The sequence below is a fragment of the Arvicola amphibius genome, chromosome 6 (assembly GCF_903992535.2).
Source record: "Arvicola amphibius chromosome 6, mArvAmp1.2, whole genome shotgun sequence".
In the NCBI taxonomy this organism is placed as follows: domain Eukaryota; kingdom Metazoa; phylum Chordata; class Mammalia; order Rodentia; family Cricetidae; genus Arvicola; species Arvicola amphibius.
In genome coordinates, this window is record NC_052052.2 from 16,155,709 (window position 1) to 16,179,415 (window position 23,707).

General features: G+C 41.0%; 1 protein-coding gene across 2 annotated transcripts in view; it reads left to right on the forward strand.

Annotated features, from left to right (window-relative positions):
• Kdm1a (lysine demethylase 1A) overlaps positions 1 to 23,500 on the forward strand; it is a 47,774-nt gene extending 24,274 nt beyond the window's left edge. For both annotated transcript variants that reach the window (XM_038333871.2, XM_038333872.2), the window contains 16 exons: positions 1,613 to 1,691; positions 2,385 to 2,477; positions 3,217 to 3,323; positions 4,620 to 4,701; positions 6,547 to 6,641; positions 13,564 to 13,706; positions 14,266 to 14,356; positions 15,755 to 15,889; positions 16,513 to 16,586; positions 17,103 to 17,214; positions 18,491 to 18,623; positions 19,336 to 19,523; positions 19,874 to 19,988; positions 21,593 to 21,720; positions 22,225 to 22,371; positions 23,021 to 23,500. In XM_038333871.2, coding sequence (XP_038189799.1) covers positions 1,613 to 1,691; positions 2,385 to 2,477; positions 3,217 to 3,323; positions 4,620 to 4,701; positions 6,547 to 6,641; positions 13,564 to 13,706; positions 14,266 to 14,356; positions 15,755 to 15,889; positions 16,513 to 16,586; positions 17,103 to 17,214; positions 18,491 to 18,623; positions 19,336 to 19,523; positions 19,874 to 19,988; positions 21,593 to 21,720; positions 22,225 to 22,371; positions 23,021 to 23,206 — 1,908 coding nt within the window. In that variant the 3' untranslated portion in view covers positions 23,207 to 23,500. The remainder of the gene's footprint in view (positions 1 to 1,612; positions 1,692 to 2,384; positions 2,478 to 3,216; positions 3,324 to 4,619; positions 4,702 to 6,546; positions 6,642 to 13,563; positions 13,707 to 14,265; positions 14,357 to 15,754; positions 15,890 to 16,512; positions 16,587 to 17,102; positions 17,215 to 18,490; positions 18,624 to 19,335; positions 19,524 to 19,873; positions 19,989 to 21,592; positions 21,721 to 22,224; positions 22,372 to 23,020) is intronic.
• Positions 23,501 to 23,707: the final 207 nt, after the last annotated feature.

Genomic DNA, 23,707 nt, shown 5'->3' on the forward strand with positions numbered 1-23,707 from the left:
ATCCTGTATTTAACCATTGCCAGAGGTAAATTGTTTTTCTTTTGGGTATTTAAGACTTATTTTTATTGTTTTTGATTTTGTGTGTGTGTGCGTGTTTTCATGTCTGTGGGAGCTGGAGGTATGAGATGTCCCAGAGCTGGAGCTGTCTGACATGAGTAGTTTCATTTCTACACGTTGGGATTTTGTGGGCATGCATTTTTTTTTTTTTGGATCCTTCTCATGCCTCATTAATATATTAAGAATATACATTGAAACATAAATTTGTCTCAGCTCTTTTGGGGTGGGGTTGGGTGGAGAGAAGTGCTGGAGAAAGATTGACCCAAGTTAGTGTTTTAGTTTCTGGCTAGCAGTTGCTTTTTGCTGCAGTGATGGTGTCTATTCCTTGACTTTTGACTACATCTGTCTTCTGACTTGATGACTGAAGTAGAGCTCGGACCTGAGCTTTATTTATTTATTCTAGCTCAGGATGGAAAGAGGAAGGAGCTGAGGTCGAAGAGCTTGAGCCATGGATATGGAGTGATTGCATTCTTCTTTGATTGTAGCCCTTCAAGAAGTAGAGTGTCTATGTAGCGCTAGCCATATCCCATTGTAATTGGTTTATTTTTCTCTAACCAAATTAAATTCCTTGGTTAGGACTTAATTTATAGAACAGTTTTTTTTTTTTAAAGCAGGATTTAAATATGATGGTATTCATCCTGGTCTGTATTTTGTAAATATTTGTGTGTGTATATGTATGTGTATGCCTGTTCACTTTGAGAATTCCTGTTAAAGCTCACTGAGAACCATTGACTATACTATAATCATTTCATTCTTCAATCTGCAGGCTTTGAAATAATTCAGTGTTCCTGTTTGCTTCTAAACATACTACTCTCTTGACCTCACAGTGTGTTTATTTTCTCCTGTATCTCTGCCATGTAGTCAGATGCTTTCCAACTGGCCATTATGTGATGTCTTCTTTGTCCTTTTCCTCTAGGAGTCTTCTGTACAGTCACTGCATTATCACACTGCAGACCTTACTCCTCTGAGCTTCCTATCTTGTACCTCCTCTTGGTGGTCTTAGAATTAGACTCATGGTGTGGTTTGTGTTTTTTATTGGGCCCCATTCACCAACTCATTTAGCTGTACAACCCAGAACTGAGGAATCATCACCGATACTTTTTGGCCCCTGAATGATTATGATTTTTATCTGTTCGGTATCTGGAATTACATAAACCCCAAGCTTAAATCCTAGCTGCTTTCTAGGAAGGAATCTTTCTTCTTTAGACCAAATAGTCTCCAGCTTCTATTGAAATTCACTATTTTGGTGCAGCTTTGTGTCAAACAGTATAGTTTCCTTGTCGGCATTGTAACCCTCACTCTTTATATGAAAATAAGAAACTCATAGTTAAAGTCTTAAAAGATGATTTTACAACTAATCAGGTGAAGTGTATTTAAGACTTATTTTTATTGTTTTTTATTTTGTGTGTGTGTGCGTGTTTTCATGTCCGTGGGAGCTGGAGGTATGAGATGTCATAGTATGAAACTCATAGTTAAAGTCTTAAAAGATGATTTTACAACTAATCAGGTGACGTGTCTGTGGCATGTAATACAACTTTATGTCATTTAAATATAGTTGCAGTTGTGGCTGGACAACCCAAAGATTCAACTGACATTTGAGGCTACTCTCCAACAGTTGGAAGCCCCTTACAACAGTAAGTACTGTGCTTGCTGGAGAAGCCCTTTAGGGGCTTCACAGCTTTATTTCATCTTGTGATGTGCATAAATGACCTTTATAAAGTTCCAGTTTTGTTTGCTTTCCTGATTTGTAGATTGTATTGATGCAGATTTCTAAATGCTTTTCCAGATCTATTATCTCACTTGGATATGTGAAATACTTTCGTATTTGATTGGCTAGTTACCTGATTATCTTTCTGTTTACCACCAACGAAGTCTTAGGAAGTTTTTGCTAAAATATATGAACATTGTTCATGCCTTGCAAAGGTTTGTTCTCTATTTTATCTATAATGTAATATCATTTTTAAAATGTCAGTTTAGCCAGGTATGTGAGCCCATGCCTCTGACCTAAGCATTCAGGAGGTGGAAGCAGGAGGATCATTAGTTCAGGGAAAGCCTCAGCTATATAGCAAATTTGAGACCAGCCTCAGCTTGAGATTCTGTCTCCAAACAGCAATTCATGCCCCTCCCTCCCAAATTTAATTTCTGTGTTGAACATTTTGTACTATGTTATAGCCTAATAGTTCTGTGACTTAGTTTGCTAAAGGCATCACATGATGAAGGGCCACATGAGTTGTGTGTAGTGTGACTTCACATTGGAGAAAAAGCGTTAGAAGACATTCCTGTTTCAACTGTGGGAAATATAAACATGCTTTTCATTTGCTCCGCAGGTGACACTGTGCTGGTCCACCGCGTTCATAGCTACTTGGAGCGCCATGGTCTCATCAATTTTGGCATCTATAAGAGGATAAAACCCTTACCAAGTAAGGGTTCATCCACCAAATGAACTAAGTGGTTTTTAATACTTTTAGACCTGTGTTTAGTATTCATGATGCTGTGACATTTTACTTTTATTTATAAGGTCCCACTAGTGAAAATATTCCCAATCTCATAAGTTAAATTTAAAATAAGGTAAATCTACATTTCCTTGGATTTCCTATTTGAAAAGGTCTTAGGGAAAAGATTAATTTCCAATTTTTAAAAATTGGAATTAAAAAGCCGTTAGAAATGTGAGAGGTCCGTTACGCAGCAGAGGTTTGAGTCTTTCCTCCTGTGGGTCTTTTCCTAAGTATTTGCCCTTTTCATGCTGTTTGAATAATGTCTGCCAGGGATCTAAGAGACAAAGATATTCTGTAAAGAATAGAAGAATTTTTCAGAAAAGAATACTAAGTTAAACAGAAGTAAACCCTTAAAGAGAATGGCTCACTGTACAGTCGTGAGTGGGTGAGTGGGCCTTCCAGAGGTTAGACCACAGAATTTCACATTCCCGATTAATACAATTCAAGCTTGTATATTTGGTTATAAGCTTATAGTGTTGAATTAATTTTTACAAGCTTCAGACATTTGTTGTTTTCACAGTTTCTGCAGTTTGAAAGCAACTGAATTGTTTAAGACATTATGTTAAGAAACCAGACGTTTTCATGAGGAAGAAAATACGAACTCCAAACTACAACAAAATACTCTAATTTTTTTGTTGTTGTTCTTTTTTCTCCTCCTTTTTAGCTAAAAAGACAGGAAAGGTGATTATTATAGGTTCAGGTGTTTCCGGCTTAGCAGCAGCTCGACAGCTACAAAGTTTTGGGATGGATGTCACTCTTCTGGAAGCCAGGGTAAGAGTTAGACTTGGGATTAGAGGCCTGACCTAATGGAAACATGATAAGGAGTACCTGTTGCAAATTAAAGAATTGGATAATTTGTGTTTACCAAGGCTGGTTTCTGTGGTGTAATAGAGCATCTTTGGATACTGCATAGTGGGTAAAGTTGCACCTGTAGCTTTTATTTACATCATGATTGTCTGGTACTGGGAATCAAACTCACAGCCTTACACATAGTAGCTAAGTAAATATTCTACCATTGATCTAAGTTTAGGTACAGCATTTTTGACAATAAATCTTTAGAAAATGATTTTTTTTTTTTTACAATTAGCACTCTTCGTCTTTTTCTCTGTTTTAAAATTTGTAATTATGTGTTTTATGCATGTATCTGTGTGGATGTATGCACATGTGAATGCAGGTTCCTGAGGAATACAGAAGGCAGCATCAAATCTCCTGAATTTGATTACAGTTGGTTTTAAGTAATCCGGTGTGGGTGTTGGGAACTGAACTCAGGTCCTCTACAAGAGCATCCAGTACTCTTAACCACTAAGCTGTCTCCAGCCCCTAAAGTTAGCCTTTCAGTTTGGGGTGTTTATAAACTAACTTTTTGTAGACAACAATACCTTTTTGGTGATAAATTATATTGTTTTTTTTGTTGTGTTTTTGAAGTTTTCAGAAAGTACTTTTGATACTTTCCATAATTTTATCACTATAGCTTAGTAAAGTTTTTCTATTCTCAAAACTTTAATTGCTAGACATAAGCCTAGGCCTGTTTAGGAGTAAAAGCTAAGGTAACAGTTTGTCAGTACACATGGTTCCTGGGCATCAGTTTGCTTGGAAGAAGACATTATCAGAGAAGTCATCTAGCAAAAGATCCAGTTACAACAGCCAATGTACCCGTAGTCCAGACAACTTGGACTTGTGTGAGACCACCAGTTTAAAACCAGCCAGTGCAACTTGGTGAACTGTAGTATAAAGTGCAAGCATCAGAGCTTGGTGGTAGAAAGTTGGTGTTTAGTATTGGAGTTTATAAGCGTAGATTTCCACTGCATCCTGCAGTTAGAACAGCTGGGCAGGTGTGACCTTCCTGCTGTCAGCCTTGTTTCACGTCACTTTTGACATTCGTGCTGTTTCCACCTTTCTTTTCCTCACTTCAGGTTATAATTGGTTTGTGTTTTGTGCACATAGTGCTATTTATTGATAAATATAAACTCAGTACATTTCTTCTTATGGAAAGAGTAAATCCTGGTGTACTGACTTATGTGGTTAAGACAGAGTAAATGACTATGGTCATTTGATTTCTAAAAACAGGACCGTGTAGGTGGACGAGTTGCTACATTTCGAAAAGGAAACTATGTAGCTGATCTTGGAGCCATGGTAGTAACTGGTCTTGGTAAGTAGTTCTAGTATTTGATACTGCAATACACAGTCTAAGACAGACCTTAAATTAATTAATTAATTAATTAATTTTTTTGGTTTTTCGAGACAGGGTTTCTCTGCAGCTTTTTTTTAGAGCCTGGCCTGGAACTAGCTCTTGTAGACCAGGCTGGCCTCGAACTCACAGAGATCCGCCTGCCTCTGCCTCTGCCTCCCGAGTGCTGGGATTAAAGGCATGCGCCACCACCGCCCGGCTAGACCTTAAATTTAAACCAATAGTTTTATAATAGACTGATTATGGTGTTGTGTTAGTTTTCTTCACCAGTAACAGACCACAGACAGACTGTTATAGGGACACACACCATAGACAGCCATAAGGAGACACCACAGACAGCCATAGGAACACATCACAGTCAATCATAGGGACATACCACAGACAGTGAATTATAATGAAAGAATGAATTATAATGAAAGAAATTAAGCCAGACTTGGTGGTACCCCTTTAATCCTAGCACTCAGGAGACAGAGGCAGGTGGATCTCTTGTGAGTTTGAGGCCAGCCTGGTCAACAAAGCAAGTTCCAGGACGGTGAGGGCTCTTATACAAAAAACCGCTGTCTCAAAAAACCAGAAACGAAAGAAAGTTTATTTCCTTATAGTTGTGGTAGGCCAAAGGGACAATGATCTGATAGATCATTCTTGCGATAGCCTTGAGGTACTTTGGGTCACATGACAAGACACAGGGACTTTAGGTTTGTAGGTGCCTTTAGATTTCATCTTCTAGGTCAGGTAAGATTCAATCAAGGGACTCAAGCTTGTCTATCTTTTTGTTTGTTTGTTTGGTTGGTTGGTTTTGGTTTTTTGAGACCTTGTTTCTCTGTGTAATCCAGCTGTCCTGGAACTCACTCTGTAGACCAGGAAGGCCTTGAAGTGGGAATTAAACTCCAGGTTGAGTTCTGAGGGGTGGATCTTCTGTTAGTAGGAGGTAAATTGCCTAATATCCATTCCAAAGACTGAGAAATGTAAATTGTACATTTTTTCCTTTGATATTGGGTATCTTTTTTTTTTTAATTCAAAGAAATTAAGGAGAAAAAGACAAGTGGACAATGTTGTGTTTGGATCATTTCTAACATAACATTGTTTATGATGGCACAGCATTAGAAACCACATTAGAAGATTAAATTACTATACAGTAAAGCATGTATATCCACGAAGATTAGGTAGCTCAATAGCATAACATCATGTTCACAATGTATTCTAAGTTTAAACTTTAATAGAGTGGGTTATAATTTTTTATGTGAAGTCTGTAACGCTATACTCTTAAATCCCAGAAGGATCTGTGATTAAAATGTTAATTTAGAGGATTATGAGTTATTTATTTAACATTTTAGGGTTCCTCTGTGTACCTCTGGCTATCCTTGAACTCATCCTGTAGACCAGGCTGGGCTTGAACTCACAGATAGATTTGCCTGCCTCTGCCCTAACATTTTTCTTGTTGGTCTTAGACTTTTTTTTTGCTGTGAGCTTTAAAAAAGAAGTTGTAATTGACATCCTGTGTTTTCAGCTGTTTCACTCATTTGTTTTGGTAAGGCTGCTGGAGATCCAGCTCGGTGCCCTGAACATGGGAGGAGACAAGCTCTAGTACTGAGCTTGGTCCTTAGCCCTTGCTTATTCTACAGGGTGTCTCAGTACATAACCCAAGCAGAACTTGAACACTCTATCCTCCTGCCTCAAAAGTGCCTCAGCACTGGCCTAGGCCACTAGGGCTGGATGTACCATTTTTTATTTTGAGTAAAGAATTTTTTTTGACTTTGAGGTTTTTCTTTTCAAGGATAGTCTAAATTTGTTTGAGTTTTCTTCTAGGAGGGAATCCCATGGCTGTTGTCAGCAAACAAGTAAATATGGAACTGGCCAAGATCAAGCAAAAATGCCCACTTTATGAAGCCAATGGACAAGCTGTAAGTTGATGACAAACAGAGCTTTTCAAAATTTTCTTTATTGATTTGGAAATAATTTCAGGGGAATCTGTTACTGAGCATGACGTGAATATACAGACTGAAACAGTTGGCATTTTCCTGGCTGTTTTCTTAATTCTGAGCTATAGAGGAAGGGATGATGGTATATGTGCAAACTTACATGTCTGCTTAGGCGTTTGTCTATAAGTGTTTACTGAAGGTTGGCCACGCACTTAATTTGCCCTGGCTACTTGTTTCAAGTGACTGTGGAATTAAACCTAACTCTTCATATTTTTGTTCTGTGCCTCCATTGTATGCTTAAGCTCTGTGTGCGTCACTTCGCTTTGTGTGTAGTTAGACTGGGGCTTCTGGCAGACCAGTAACAGCCAGATGGTGATAACTGCCCAGAAGGAGAGGTTAGTTAAGGTGTTTGTGGTCAGAGACCTAGGAGCTTCTTGTCCTTGGTGTGAGAGTATCAGGAACCTGGTGATTGGTCTAGAAGTGTCAGTGGGTAAGCCATGGTCAGGCAGGCTTAGGCTGCCCTGGCAGTTCTGATTTTGCAGGCATGAGTAAAATTCAAAAGTTTGTGTTTAGCAGAAGTTTGACCAACTCCCCTGTCAGGATAACAGTCTATTGTCTGAGAGAGACTGTAAGTAAGCATATTGTTAACTTTGTATTTTGAGGAAGAAATGTCATGTTTAGTTATTGTTACCAAAGGTAAGACTCCCCGCTCTTTGAGTTTTTTGTGATGATCTCAAGGAATATCCTTATTTATCCTAGGTACCTTGGGTTTTTATGGCTTGATGTTCAGGAAATGCTTTGGGTCAGATCCACCAACACGTCCAGATTTCTTTCCAGAGCTTGGAGAAACACCTAACAAGATAAGCAGAGTAGAATGAGAGGTGGGATATAGTAGAGGCTAACATATTTGATACAAAATTGAGAACTGTTCTCTACTTCATTCTAGTGCTACTTTTTTGGAAATAACCCCCCTCTGATTTTTATTATGGAAATTAAAAATATTACAAAAGAAGAATAATGAACTCCCATTTTCCAGTTTGTTTAATTTGTCCTGTTTCTGCTTTGGAGAGAGAGGATCTGAAGAATCTATTACCCAGAAGCCTATCAGCAACACTACGTTGAGGCAGATTTGCTGAGGGTTGGGTAGAACCAGCTGCTCCAGAAGGGTGTGTGGGAGTGGCTGGGGCAGTGTGAAAGGGGAGGGAGCACGTTTGTGAGGTGCAGGGTACATTGGGGCTGAGGAAGGTGAGTAGGTGCCAAGGTTTCTGAGAGAAGGATGAGCTCATCCTGGTGAGGCAAGAAGACAAGCTCCACGGTCGGCTGCCTTGCTGTAGAGGTGCTGGGAGGAGAGTTTGGAGCAGGGAAGTGACAGGATGAGATAGGTGTTTGAGGGCAGTAGCAGGAAAGAGCCTAGCTGGGGTAAGGAAACAAGGCAGCGATAGTAAAGAGATACCCGCAGACATGCTTTTAGTGTTAGACAAGCTTTTTTGTGACTGGCTCCTGAGCCTCCTACTTGAGCTACCCAAGTGCTGAGACAACAGGCCTGTGCTTAGCTGACATTTTTGTTTGCTGTGTTCGGGATGTAACCCAGGCCCTCAGGCTTCTAGCAGTTGCTCTGTCATTGACCCTTAGTGCTCAGAGCTCTGCCTTTTGTGAGTTTGTTACTGGCAGTTGATTTTTGTGTAACACATGGTTTTTAAACCTGTGTTCTAAAATAGTATACCTACTAGCAAATTCTCCCTAAGCCTGGTCACCAATCTGTCTTGTCACAGTATAGGATAAGATAAGCAGCTTGCATAACGGCACAGGTATGTGCTGCCATATTATAGAAGGTTGCTCATTATGTTCCAACTTAAGCTCCCTATCTGAGGACCAGCCCTTTTGGTGAGCATTTGATAGTTTAAACAAGAGATATGGCAGTTTTTTTGGACCCAATTTTGTTTTTTTAAGATTTTTTTTTATTTTATGTGTAGGGGTGTTTGCCTGTATGTATGTCTATGCACAGTGTGTTCCTGTTGCCCATGGAGGTCAGAAGAGGGTGTTGGATCCCCTCTTACTGTAATTACAGATGGTTGTGAACTATCATCTGGGTGCTGGATATAGAACCTAAGTCCTTCTCAAAAGCAACAAGTGCTCTTAACTCCTGAGCCATCTCTCCAGCCCAGGGTGTGTTTTTTTTCCCTCAGTCAATGTATTTGTATTTGGTGCTTTACCCAAGTGATGATTCTTTAGGCATTTTAGTTTTGGAAAGAGTTCTTCGTAGCTTTTCTTCCTTTTGCCTTATATAAAAAGCCGTGTTAATGTCTCTTTTCTGACCAGTGGTATAGCTCAGTGAGAATGTGGAACTGTTGACTTGTAGACTAGCTTTTCACTTAAAGGACAGGTACAGAGAGCCTTGTTTATATGCTTATAAATATAAATGATGCTTTGTGGCTTCAGAAATATAAAGAATTAAGTGAGTAGTAGTTATTTTGCATTTTGCAGAATGGAAAAGTGTAACTCCCTTTATTTCCCTAAAGCTACTGTGGTCAATACCTGAGAAGCAGTTTGTTGCTTGGAGTTCTAGCTCAGATTCCCATGCTTTGTTCTGTTAAACCTGACTGACGTCTCAGGAAGATAGATGGGGCAGGCCAAGGGTGTGCAGCACCATGATCGCCTGTGATTATTTCTGCTTTAAAATAGCTCCCTTAGGCTGTGAGTGGTGGCACACACCTTTAATCCTGGCACTCAGAGTCAGGTAGATCTATGAGTTCAAGCCAGGTTTACATAGCAAGTTTCAGGACAGACAAGGCTACATAATAGAAAGACCTTGTCTCAAAACAAAACAAAAACCTAAAATAGTTTCTCTCAGAGCCAGCAAGGCCCGCCTAGAGTAGAGATTACTCAGCCATTGAGATTTTTAGATTTTAAGAAATCCCATTTCTTAAAAATGAGATTCTATGTTCTTTGTGTACAACCTCAATCAAAATTGGCCCAGCACAGTGTCAGTCCTGCAATTCCAGCTGCTTCAGAGGCTGAGACAGAAAGATCCTAAGTTCAAGACCAGTCTAGGCAATCGAAGTAGACCCTGTCTCAAAATAAAAAGACAGGGATGTATTTAGCCAAGTGGTCTAGGGTTCAGTCCTTATTACCACAAAGGAGGGTAATAATTTGATGGTTCTGTTGCTAGTGCATAGAGACTAATTCTACCACGTTCTATAAGGTAGGAAGTGCTCAAAAGTTATGGATATCACCGGACATGGTGGCGCATGCCTTTAATCCCAGCACTTAGGGGGCAGATTCAGGTGGAACTTTGTGAGTTTAAGTCCAGCCTGGTGTACAGAACAAGTTCCAGGACAGCCAGGACTACAAAGAGAAACTCCATCTTGAAAAACCAAAATTTAAGAGGTGGGGGAGGCATTATGGATATCACAGGCAGTGTTTGCTTCAGGACACAGCTCCACACCCAGACACTTTTTGCTATAAGAAGAAAAAGTAATAGGTGGTGTGTGCTACTATTTATTTTTTGTATCTGTGTGTGTACATGTGTGGGGTGTGAGTGTACATAAGAGGCTGGTGTTGTCTCCCCTCTCACTCTCCACCTTATTTTTGAGACAGGATCTCTCCCGGAACCTGGAGCTCACTGACTGAGCTGTTTTGGCCAGCAAGCCCTAGGGATTGTCCTGTCTCTGTCTCCCCTGCACTGAATTATGTTTTTATGTGAATTCTGGGACTCTGAACTCAGATCCTCCATTTGTGTGGCAGGCACTTTGCAAAGCTTATCTCCCTAGCACCTGTTAAACTATTAAAACATAATGTCAATGATCTCTAAGATAGCTCATACTGTTCTGTGGTCCTACATGGGCAGCTAGACTGTTGAGCTTCTGTCCTTGCCTTGACAGTGAAAGTTTTTTAATTGTTGGATATATAAAATAGAGCATTTGTAATTGGCCTTTTAACAATGAATTCAATATCTTAATGCATTACAAACACATTTGGGTTTTCCCTGAGCAATACTGGTTTGCCAATGGACACGTATGCTATTTACCATCTTTCATATACTCATTTCCAATTGAAATGTTAAAATTAATGGAGAACAGCCCGACTTCAGCACTTCCCCCTCGTTGCACTGGCAACATTAGCATCACTGTAATTGCTCACCTGGGCAGAAATGGATGGGCCTGGTTGCTGACTGCCTCACATAGTCTCATAAAGCTGAGCTTTGGGTCTAAGTGGGCACTGGGCTACAGTCTTGTCACCCAGTGTCAGTCAGATGTGGCAGTACTCCTTTGGTTTGAGTTTTATTTGTTTGATTTTGTTGTTACTGTTCTGTGTTTTCTGTTCTTTGAATTTTGTTTTTGTTACTCACTGCTTTCTCACCACCACACTCCCTTTTTTAAATTACCCCACCCCCTGGCCATTTCTATGCCTTGACTTTCCCATTTTGGTCTCTGTACAGTCTGTTCCTTATTTCTCCAACGGTTGCAGCTTCTAAGCTAACAGAATGCTTCTGTCATGCTGTGTGTTTAAAGCCTTGATTTTACTGCTGTCATACAAAACTAAACTTGACGTGGCTGTTGGGCTGTTATTTACAGTTTATTTCTCCCTCTGCTGCACTGGTTAAAAGGACACTGTCAAGGTATTTTTTCATAATTTTTCAAATCATTTTCTTCACTGTTTACAGTAACCCATTAAAAGCTTAACACTTAAATCTTTTCCTTTCAATGATCCTCTCCATCACACATTCACACTGGTTTGTTGTTGTAGAGTTGCGCCTATATGTTGGGATGGTGCTGTTTGAGTTTTTGTCATTGAAAGCGCATGTAAAACATCAGTTTTTTTTTTGTGGGGAGTGTGGGTGGGAAAGGGGGAAGTGTAATGAATGAAGCAGGCTGCTCAGAAATATAGAGGGAAGAAACAAAAGGTCAATTTGGTCCCTCTAACCTTGACAGTGTCCCTTTAAATATTTCTCTACCACCACCCTAGACCCAGTTACTGAACCTGAGTGCTGGGTATCTCTCAGTATGAACTTTCTTATGTGACTGTCACCCTAACTGCAAAGATTAAAGCTTGTCTGAAGCAAGCCATCCAGTTGGCACTAGAAGAGCTTTAATCTGTCCCATTTGCGTTCTCGTGTTTTGGCACATTCCGCCCCGTAGTAGAGGCATATGTGGTCTAGTCCCTCTTGCTTGAGCATCCTCTTGAGGCATTTTTAGAAACCTGCATAGAAACATTCCAGGAAAAGCCGTCTTACAGTTGACATTGCACAGCTATGTAGAGTTTGTATTAAAGTGTGATTGTCTCCTCTTTTGGACAGAGAGCTAACTGTAGAGTACTAGAACCATCTTCTGTAGCACATTGCAGGGTTGCACTGGGAATAGCAAGTTCCTGGGCAGGACTTCATTTTGAGTTACTCTGTACATCACATCTCTGAGAAAAAGTAACTGATGAGAATGTGAATGAAATTCATGGCAAGAAGGTTTCTGAACAGCTCTCTAATAGGTGCAGTCAGAGCAAGCAGAACCATCACTAAGAGCTCTTCTTTCACTGTGGAAATGGGTCGACCAGATAACTGATCACCAGCCCCTGCGACTACAGTAATGCATGTGACACCAAGCATCTAAAGTCTGGTTCTCTGCCTCATTTCTCTACACAGATTACTGGAGTTTAGATTTCTTTTAGGCTGGAAGTAGATAATTCTCTGTGAGAGCCTCCACTGTCCTTGAGGCATTAAGCATGACTCTGATTGTCACTTGTATCTATTGTGTTCACAGATCCAAAGCAGGCTGCTTCGGCCCTCTTTCCTTTCTCTTTTAGCAAAAGTTATCCTGTTTTAACAGGTCATCTTTGCCACACTAGTGGCCAGTCTCTGGGGTTACCTGTGAGGGGCATTGTCTAGTGCTTTCCTCCTCCGTGTACTTGCAAGTGCAAAGTGGAGATGTTTGCACTGAAAGTGGCCTCTTATATGGTGATCTTGTCAGTAGCCACTTCCTACCAAACACCTCAGGCGTGGTGTTTACTGGAGCTTATTTTAGTGCTTTGTTTTCTCGTTCCCTACTTTAAGTGGACTGCAAAGTGTATTTTAAATCCCATTTTCCAACTAGTGCCCAACCCTGGCAAAAGATGCTTATCTTAGACATGCTTTGTTGTTTCTCGCTGTTGCCATGAATCCAGGAGTGGGACTGCAGTGCAGATAGAATACTTTGAGCAAAGCTGAGATATAGCAGAGGAATGACGAACTGATGCTGTCAGTAGACTGCACAGAATAGTCTAGGTCAGCTGGAGGACTGCGTCGGAGTGTGCTCCCTTCCTCTGCCACAGCAAGGAGCCAGACCTTCCGGTAACTCAGTTATTCCTAGTCTAAGAGCTTTGACATTCAACTCTAAAGATGAGAATCCATTATTACTATGTAAAAGAGTAAGGTGCTATTGTTATTGTTAATGCCATGATTTTGACTTCTCTGTTTCCTACTGTCCCTTGAAATTCTTTCATCTTTGAACAAACAGATAACTTGAGCCTCTTCTTCTCATTTGGCTCTTATTTTGGAAGGTCTTCAGGTGTGTGATCATAGTCTTGGTCCTCTGGGACTTTTCTAGTGTGTCCTTGCATGTCAGCCCAGCTCAGTATACCTGTGCTTCATGGAACTGCAGCTAGTGCCAGTGCAGGTCTTGTGGCTGTTACTATAGGTTGAGTCCTTGCTCTGAGGGAACAAGTGGGAGAGAAGGAAATATTTCAGGCCTGAAACATTTCATATCTCATTTAAATGGATTTAACCACTTCATAGAAAAAGTCAAATCATTGTCCTCAAAGGTTTTCCTTTGAAATACATATTTTGGCCTCTTAAACTGTAGAACATTTTTGTGTGTTCATGAATGACTGGGAGTAGTTTGATAAGGACCAACTCTGCTATACTTCATATTTTCAGGTTCCAAAAGAGAAAGATGAAATGGTAGAACAAGAATTTAACCGGTTGCTAGAAGCCACTTCTTACCTTAGTCACCAGCTAGACTTCAACGTCCTCAATAATAAACCTGTATCCCTTGGCCAGGCATTGGAGGTTGTCATTCAGTAAGTATTTAGAAACTGTTTATGATATTGTGAATTCCATTTACAGATTGCTGTTTATTCTTTAAGCTTTTCATAAGTCTTATTTGAGCTAATTTTTACATATATTCATATGAATGTTTAAATTCCAAAGTCAGAGCTGGAGAGATGGCTTAGTGGTTAAGAGCACTTAAAAACGATCCTTCAAACGATCTGGGTTCAGTTCCTAGCATCCATGTGGCAGCTCATAACAATCTGTCACTCTAGTACCAGAGGATCTGATACTCCCTTGCCTCCTGCCTCTGCAGGTACACAAAACACTCACAAAATAAAAATAAATTTTAAAAAATAAAATGAATTCCAAAATAAAACATTTAAAATCATTTTTAAAATAATTATAGAATCCTCAAAGCCAGTTTCAGGTCTAAAATGCGTGTTATTTATCTTATAGGTCGGGAAACAAACAACCAGCTAACTTTCTTGTCTGAATATTAGACAGTCAGTGGGCTTTGGTCCTCAGGGGTTTGGCTGGGCGCATGTTTGTGCTGTAGAGCTGGCTGGGTCACTTGCGTTGTCTTTACAGGCTGCAGGAGAAGCATGTCAAAGACGAACAGATTGAACACTGGAAGAAGATAGTGAAAACACAGGAGGAGTTGAAGGAGCTGCTTAATAAGGTAGAGCTCTGCATTCATGGCTCCTACAGCCCAAAAGGTGAAAACAAGGGCACTCCTTCCACTTAGGAATGTTAAAGGCCTTTCTGGAGTTTTTCTCCATTGAGAAGCATGGCCCGGCTGTCCCCCATACCCTTCCTAACTACAGTTGGTTGTCAGCACGTCTACTGAGGTCTGCGGTTAGAGCAAGATCAGCTGTACTGGAACCAAGTACCCATTGATGAAGAAGAAGTCAGCTCATTCGTTGTCATAATTATTTCTCTTGAAATGCCAACATTTCCACTTCCATTCCCTGAGGTTTCTGTCATCACTTTCTGAGTTCCAGGTTCCAGATAATTCAGATACAGTCATAGTTTTCTTATCCTACCAACTGCAAAAGATGTCAGCTTAGGGAGAAATGATTCATCAGCTGGGGTGGGGGGAGGACCTCACTCTTGTTAAGCTTCCTGTCACACTAGGAGCTCCAGCCTACCTCTGTATGGACTGTGGCAAGGATTGAAGAGTGGTTGAGAATTGAGAGTTAGCAGACATCTGTGGGCCAGACTTCAACACCCTGTTGGTACCTGAAAAAACTAACATTAGGAATGAATCGCATAAAGTTCTTTGTGTGATGATTTGACCTTTTACATGTTTAAAAGAAGGGAATAGGGAGCTGGAGTGGTGGTGGCTCAGTGGTTAAAAGCACTGTCTGGTCTTCCAGAGAACCCAGGTTCAATTCTCAGCACCCGTGTGGCAGCTCAAGACTGTTAGTAACTCCAGTTACGGGGGTTCTAATACCTTCACACATGCAGACAGACACCAGTGCACATAAAATAAAAGTAAGTTTAGATAAGGAACAAAATTGGGCATAGTGGTGTACCTATGTTATTTCAACACATAGGAGGCTAAGGCAAGAGGGATTGTGAGTTTAAGCCGTGGGCTATATAGTGAGTTCTTGTCTCAAAAGCAAAACAATGACAACTGTTTTACCAATATAAACTTAAATTGATGGTAGGTTGTTCTTAAGTGGAATATTCTTTTCCCTCTCTGTTCTTTTGTAAGACAGGAATCTTAGTTATCTGATAGTGTTGTGGAAACCTCTGCTAAACTTTTTTTTCCCTCCAAAAAGCATGATACAGAACAAGATATTCAGAAATTCCAAGGATCTTTTACAAGGGCATGTGTTCTTTGGAAATGGATTACACTGCTATCTAACCTGAAAAAAAATTGTCTGTCTGTCTACCTATCTATCTATGAAACAGATTTCTCTGTAGCTCTGGCTGACCTGGGAACTCTTTCTATAAACCAGGCTCACCTTGAACTCACAAAGATCCACCTGCCTCTGCCTCCCAAGTGCTGGGATTAAAGGCATGTGCCACCACCGACTGGCTAGTATGAAAATTTTTTACTTTTCCATCTTAGATGGTAAATTTGAAGGAGAAAATTAAAGAACTCCATCAACAATACAAAGAAGCATCGGAAGTGAAGCCGCCCAGAGATATTACAGCGGAGTTCTTAGTGAAAAGCAAGCACAGGGACCTGACCGCCCTCTGCAAGGTCAGTGCCACATTGCCCTGAGAAGAAGTGTAGAGGTGGTAACACCGAGCAAAGACAACGCTGTAGTTCATGGCAGTGTGCCATGTAGAAGATGGTTAGGTACCTAAAGAGCCATGGAGAGTTAATTTCTCAGTATGGGGTGAGATTGCTATTTCCTTCACAGTTGTTATCCTGACATGTGGAGTTTGAAGTCAACCTGTGGTTTCATATCTCACACAGTGTCCCCTAGCACCTTGACCTTCGTAGTCACCCTCATCTACAGTGTGGTATTGGTGACACGTAGCTTGGAGAATCCTTGTGAGATTTAATGAACTGTTTGTAAGGAATCCCACACCAGGGCCACGAGAGGAACTGAGAACATGCTAGCTTTTGTGATTTTGCTTGCCTGTTGGGAGCACTCCAGTGTGATTACTATTTCCCTCCTGCCCCATTTTATCCCAGATTCATAGCTTGTTTCCAGGATTAAAAACAAACAAAAAACCCTGAGGTTTGACCCAGCCTTCAATTGAATCAATCACACCTTGTATATGTGGTCTGAGCAGGAAATGTATCACATATAAACTAGGTAAATATGTGACCCTGAGGCCAAATCACATTTATTTGTTTGTTTACTTATTTGTTAGGAATATGATGAATTAGCTGAAACACAAGGAAAGCTAGAGGAAAAACTTCAAGAATTGGAAGCAAATCCCCCAAGGTAAGGAAAGGAAACCAGACATGAAGAATGACAGCTTTTCTCTCTCTCTCTCTCTCATGTTCATTTTGAAAGGAAGGTGACAAAACAATGAGGTTTCACTCACAGGTGTTTGATGTGATGAAGGGAACATGTGTACGGATGCGGGGCTGTGGTCGGGCTTGTGTCAAGATGTCTCTGTCTAAAATTAACCCTTCTCTACAAAACCTGGCATTGAGATAAAGCTTTCCTGGATGGAAATTGTCTTTGGGTGTGATTTTAAGAAAAGTTACTATTTTACACTCAAAAGATTCAGGAGACTAGAACTTTATTTCTACTGGGGTTCAGGCAGTGATGACATGCTCTCTGAGCAGCAGGGACAGAGCAGTTAGTAATACGGGGAGAGCCTGTTCAGTGACTTACATTTAAGGCACAGTCCCAGTCCCCAGCTTAGAGTCCAGATTGGCTGAGATCATCCACGTGAACTCATGGAGACTAGCAGAGATGTCTTTTTAAAACTCTGCTCCCTTATTTTTTCAGTGATGTGTATCTCTCATCAAGAGACAGACAGATACTTGACTGGCATTTTGCAAATCTTGAGTTTGCCAACGCCACACCTCTCTCTACCCTCTCTCTTAAACATTGGGATCAGGTAAGAGTTCTTGATCATTTATTGAGTTGCACATATTTGAGGACTTGTGTGTGTGTGTGTGTGTGTGTGTTTGTTTGTTTGTAGACAGCTTCAGTAGGAGCCAGTATTTGCTCACAGTGAAATCCACACATCTTGAGCAAGCAGCTTGATGATTTGCCAAGCTTGCTTTGCCATGGTCTACCACAATAGTTAGGATATAGAACATTTTAGCACGGTGTTGTAGTCCACTCCTGTCATCCCACTGCTTTAGAGGCTAGGGCAGAAAAATTAATGAGTTCAAGGTCAGCATGGCCTACACGGTGAGGGCTTAGTCTTTAAGAAACAAACAAAAGATACATTCATCATCTTGAAAAGTTTTCTTCTGCCCTTTTGCACATAATCCCTCCTCCCAATCCTGCTTCTGCTTGTTCTGTGGTTTCATTTTATGTTGTCTTTGTATGATTGACTCGACTCACCTTGAAGTAGTGTGTCTCTCTTTTTTTTTTTTTTATTACAATTCCATTGTAGAGATAAACATAGATTGTTAATTCCTCACTGGTGCACTGATGGGGTTGTTTGTCTTTGGGGTACTATTAGTGAAGGTGCTCTTAATATTAAGAGTGCTAGCTGGGTGGTGGTGGCACACGCCTTTAATCCCAGCACTAGGGAGTCAGGCCAATCTCTGTGAGTTTGAGGCTAGCCTGGCTACAAAGTGAGTTCCAGGACAGCCTACACAGAGAAATAGAGAAACCCTGTCTTGAAAAACTGGAAAGAAAAACGGTAAATGAATCTGCTTTTGTGCTTTCTGGTTGTCTGTGTCTCTGTGGATGGCCTGGACTTGGTAGTAGAGTATTGTGCTAATAATTATCTAGGAATGATAAAAAAATACTTCTTCCTGGAGATTAAAGACAGATCAGTCAGTAGTTTTTACTTAGGCTCAGTAACTGTTTAGTTGTGGTCTTAAAACACTGTTTGGGGCTGGAGAGGTGGCTCAGCAGTTAAGAGCACAGCTGCTCTTACAGAGAGAGGACCTGGGATTTGATTGCTAGCACCCACGTGGGCAATTGTGGGTCACTCTGGTCCCGGGGTATCCAACACCCACTTCTGGCTTCTGCAGACACAGCATGTGTATAGTACATAAGCTACCTGCAGGCAACACCCATGTGCATAAATTTTTTTAATTGACTAGTCTACAAGCTTGTGCTCTTCAACACTATCATATAGAATTCAGTACAAATGACATAGCATAAATTTTATTTAAAAAGTGTGGTAATAGACCTTTTTTTGTCCTTGTTAGGATGACGACTTTGAGTTTACTGGCAGTCACCTGACAGTAAGGAATGGCTACTCATGTGTGCCTGTGGCTTTAGCTGAAGGCTTGGACATTAAACTGAACACAGCAGTGCGACAGGTTCGCTACACAGCTTCAGGTGTGTGTCCGGACTGCAGGAGGGTAGAGAGCACTTTCCCTGAGACAAGACTAGTTTTTTACAACTCTCTTTTTGTGACTTGATTGCATGGTCCATGAGTGTAAACTTTGGTAAGTAGGTGGTAGAGGGACAGAAACTGCAACACCGTCTTCATTCTGTCTCTCCAGAAAGTGGGCCTGGGTTAGCTATTATACTTAAGACATGCCATACATATTCTCAGAGAATTCATAATTATATTTACAATGAATTGATCAAAAAGAGATATATGCATATATAGGTGTATGAACATTCATATAAAAACATACTAGAGCTAATCTGCCAGCCCATTCTTTTGTGGAGTGCATTCTGTGCTTTTACTCTCATTGTTAATAAATTTGTATTACTATTTAAAAAACATTAGGTAAAATAATAGTGACATAATTCTGATGTCAACTTAGAGGTCAAGCTAAGTATTACAGTGTGTCTCCAGCGTGATGTTTTGTGCCACAGTCTTCAAGCAGGTGACCACTTTAGTTCAGTATGTTGCTAGTGTAGGATGGGGCCATCAAGATTTCCTTATTGACTGAGGGTTTAAATCCTGGCAGCCTTAGGCTCACTTCTGTTTTCTTGTCTAAAAATTAAATGGCATGTTAATCCTGTTGGCCACCATAATCAGTTCCCTCATTGAGTCCATCCTCATCTCATCGCCAGTAAAGTTTCCTACTTTCTCTAGGATGTGAAGTGATTGCTGTGAATACACGCTCCACAAGTCAAACCTTTATCTATAAGTGTGATGCAGTTCTTTGTACCCTTCCCCTGGGAGTGCTGAAGCAGCAGCCACCAGCTGTTCAGTTTGTGCCACCTCTTCCTGAGTGGAAAACATCCGCAGTCCAAAGGATGGGGTTCGGTAACCTCAACAAGGTGATGTGCTCTCCCCTTTCTGTGGTGTTCAGCAGCATCAGTGAGGAATGGGGTCGGCATGTAGCCGTGTTTGCCTGTACCCTCAGCTGTGATTCTAGGTCAGAAGTTCATATAACTAGTTCATATAACTCAGTGCCTGGTTCTATAATATAGCATTCAGGTACTTAGTCTTGTTATCAACCTACTGAAGGTTGCAAATCCATCAAAAATAATGTAATGGGGATTTCTCTTTCACATTGAAAGTGGATTAGGAGTGGTTAGTAAGTCTAAGAATGATCTAAAAGGTCACAGTGATGCTTACAGAACGCCATCTCTCTGAGGCTAGCTCATATGCTTCCTTTCTGTGGTAGGTGGTGTTGTGTTTTGACCGGGTGTTCTGGGATCCAAGCGTCAATTTGTTCGGGCATGTTGGCAGTACAACTGCTAGCAGGGGCGAGCTCTTCCTCTTCTGGAACCTATATAAAGGTAACTGCTAGTGGGTTGTTTTTCTTACATATACTCTTTTATAGAAACACAGGATTAGGAATATTGGGAGGTTGTTTTGTTTTTTTTTAATTTTTAAAACATTTTTATGTGCATTGTTGTGAAAGTGTCCAGTCCCCTGGAATTGGAGTCACAGACAGTTGTGAGCTGCCATGTGGGTACAGGGAATTGAACCTAGGTCCTTTGCAAGTGCAGCCAGTACTCTTAACCACTGAGCCATCTCTCTCCAGCCCCAGGAGTTTTCTTATATATATGCCTTATTTTTTTTCCTTAACTGAAATTTAAAAAAAAAAAAAAATCCCTTCAAAGTGTTTTGAAGAAAACATGTAAAAATGAAGAAGCATCACACCCAAAACACAGGCCAGGGGGTATATCCTTCATTCTGAGACTGTTAGATCGTTAGCCCTCAACCTTAGATCACTTCCTTAAAATGTGTTTGTTTCTATCTCCCATACTATTACTTTATAATCAGTTGATTAACTAAAGCACTAAATAAGTGTATTTAATTCCCAATGAAGAACAAACAGGTAGTTCCTGTGCAGCAGTTGTAGGCCACTGCTTAGCAGTAGAGGCATGTTTCTGACCCAGTGTCGTTCCATACCTGATAAAGAGGCAGTCACACACTGAGGGGGTGCTATGTGTTTTCCCCCATTCTATCCAGACTGTCTGGTTCTGACAGCACCAGCCTAATGGTATTCCTCTCTGCCCCAGCATTCTTTATCCACCACCTATGACCTTGTCCAGGCCACTATTACCTCCCATAGCTGTTGTTAATGATTACTGATATTCCTACTTGTGTTAATTGCTTTGCATTTGTTGATTACTTTGTGTTGCAAGAGGGAAACAGATTTACCAAGGCTACTACTAAGCCCTTCATAATATTGCCCTTCCCACCTTCCCTATCTGCCCTGCTCCCAGCTCTTTGTTGTTCAGAGCATCTGTGTGCATTTCTCTTTTCACTATCTGGCTTGCTTTGCTCAGTCTTCACAGCTTGGCCTGAATGTATTTGGAAGAGGCCTTTAAGGCACACATTCCTATTGCCCAGAATCTAAACTAAACCCCTATATTCTCTTAACTACGTCCTGCACGGTCACAGCTTTATCAGAGGTCATGATTCTATGTATGCATGGTTATTTACCTTCTAACTCTAGTATAATTTGTATTTTTCACACCCCCAGGAACTAGGTAGCCCTGGGGCTATCATGCAAGCTTACTGTATAATCACCAAATGGATGACTAAGGGTAGTCATAGGTATGAAGGGTCTGAGCTAGGTAGAAGAGATGTTGCCATTGCTGTGGAAGCATCTTAAGTAGCCAGGACTAAGGATTCTGTACCTAAATACAGAAATGTTAGTTTCCTTGACTCCTGGAAGTCAAAAGCAGTGGAGTGCCCATTGGTCAGTTTTTCTGGGAACAGAGTTCAGAAAAATGGCTTGTTTCCTGCTTTGTGTGGTACTACTACATGTCTTATTGACATTTTACAGCATCAAGAACAAAGCAGGGCCTGACAAGACTTTGTTCTTTTTAAAAAACACTTTCAAGTAAAGTATGGGAAAACCCTGAAATTGTCCTTTCTGTTTCCTCAGCTCCAATACTATTGGCCCTGGTGGCAGGAGAAGCTGCTGGCATCATGGAGAACATTAGTGATGATGTGATTGTTGGCCGGTGCCTGGCCATTCTCAAAGGGATTTTTGGTAGCAGTGCAGTACCACAGGTATGTGAGTGAGTGGACAAGCAGGGATTCAGCTTACAATTGAACTGAGGTTTGCCTTTAAAGTTTGCAGCTTATTTGTCAGAATGGAGACGTGTGCTGAGTTGACCTGAATTTTAATATTTGGAGCTTTAAGGCATTCAGAGGACTCTACGACACGATCCAGAGAATTGCAGCTGCTAGTTTTCTTTTGTATGTGGGGTCACATCACAAGCAGCTGAACTCTGAATACATTGGGGAGTTCTGTGAGAATTTCCTTGTAGCTTATTTTTCAAGCCAACTACAATACGAAACCTAAGAAGGTGAATTAATGCAGTGTGAATTTATGAAGAGTAAAGGTCAAGTGCTGCTTGTCCCCAGAGGAAGCAATATGATCCTCTTGTCTCCAAGTCCAAAGCAGTAGCATTCGTCACCTCGCTCCCTCACCTTGCCTCTACATGGGCCCTGCCTACTTTTAAGCATTGGCTGATTTTTCCTGCTATCAGTAATACTCATGGTTCTCTCTAGCCCAAGGAGACTGTGGTGTCCCGCTGGCGTGCTGATCCCTGGGCCCGGGGCTCCTATTCGTACGTGGCTGCAGGATCTTCTGGAAATGACTATGATTTAATGGCTCAGCCAATCACTCCTGGCCCCTCTATTCCAGGTGCCCCACAGGTGAGAAACTACAAAGAAATTTGTGCCTGGGCCTATTTGGGGAGACCACAAGGCAGAAATGGTATTGCTAGTTCCTTTAGACATTAGTCTATTCTTAGATTCTTTCAGAATTAAGTACTATTTCTCATAGCTGGGCTTTGTAAGTGCAAGTAGCCTAGATTCTAAGGGTAAGAGTCTAGAGTATGTTGTACAAGTCAGTACATACTCTTCTTGCTCAGCTTTTTTGTTTGGGGACTAGAGAAATAACTGAGCACACAACATCAGCTCCAGGGGATCCAACATCCTCTTCTACCTCCACGGACACAGAAACTTTTTCTTAGAACCCTATTTTTAATTGTACCTAATTTTATGGGCTTGGGAGAAGTTTTAGGTAGAATATGCTAGACCTTGTTCTAGCGTATTCTTCAATATCACAGCCCAAAAACTTGGTATCTACTCTCAAACACATTCCTGCTGTAGAAGGCCCTGCTCCCTATGGCTCAAAGTTTAGGATGTCCTGGTAATCTTAGCTAGCATGAACTGATCGAGAGACTTGAGTAAACTGACTAGTGGTGGATCAGCCTTCAAAAGTCAACAGGAATTTGGCAATTCAAACACAATAAATTACGTCTGTAACTTGCTTGATTTCTATACCCTCTTCCCCCAATAGCCAATCCCACGACTCTTTTTTGCTGGAGAACATACAATCCGGAACTATCCAGCAACAGTCCATGGTGCTCTGCTGAGTGGGCTTCGAGAAGCAGGAAGGATTGCAGACCAGTTTTTGGGAGCCATGTACACTTTGCCTCGCCAGGCCACATCAGGTGTCCCTGCACAGCAGTCTCCAAGCATGTGAGACAGATGGTTCTGAAAAAAAGAGGCCCAATGGATGTGTAATCTGCCATGTAAGCAAGCTCTTCTAGCAATACTCGATCCTACTGAGGAGGTGTCATCAGCTGCAGGACTCCTAGTTTGACAGCAGAGGCTGGCTCCTTTGACTGACAGCACAGAGAGGAACTTACCTGTTAATTTGGAATGATGTCTTCATAAAGACTGAGACAAGCAAGTGCTACAAGGTATCCTCTTCGTCTATTGGTGTTTGGCTTTTTTTTTTAATATATTTTGAGAATAAAACTTTAAAATAATTTTACATGAATACTTATTTTTAATTATGTATATGTTTTGTCAGTGTGGGTATGTGCACTTATGTGGGTGCCCACGGAGGCCAGTGGCTTTGGATCCCCTAGAGCTGGTTACAGGTGGTTGTGAACCATCCAGTGTGTGCTGGGAACCAAACTCAGGTCCTCTGAAAGAATAGTGTTTTTACCACTGGGCCATCTCTCTAGCCTCATAAAAT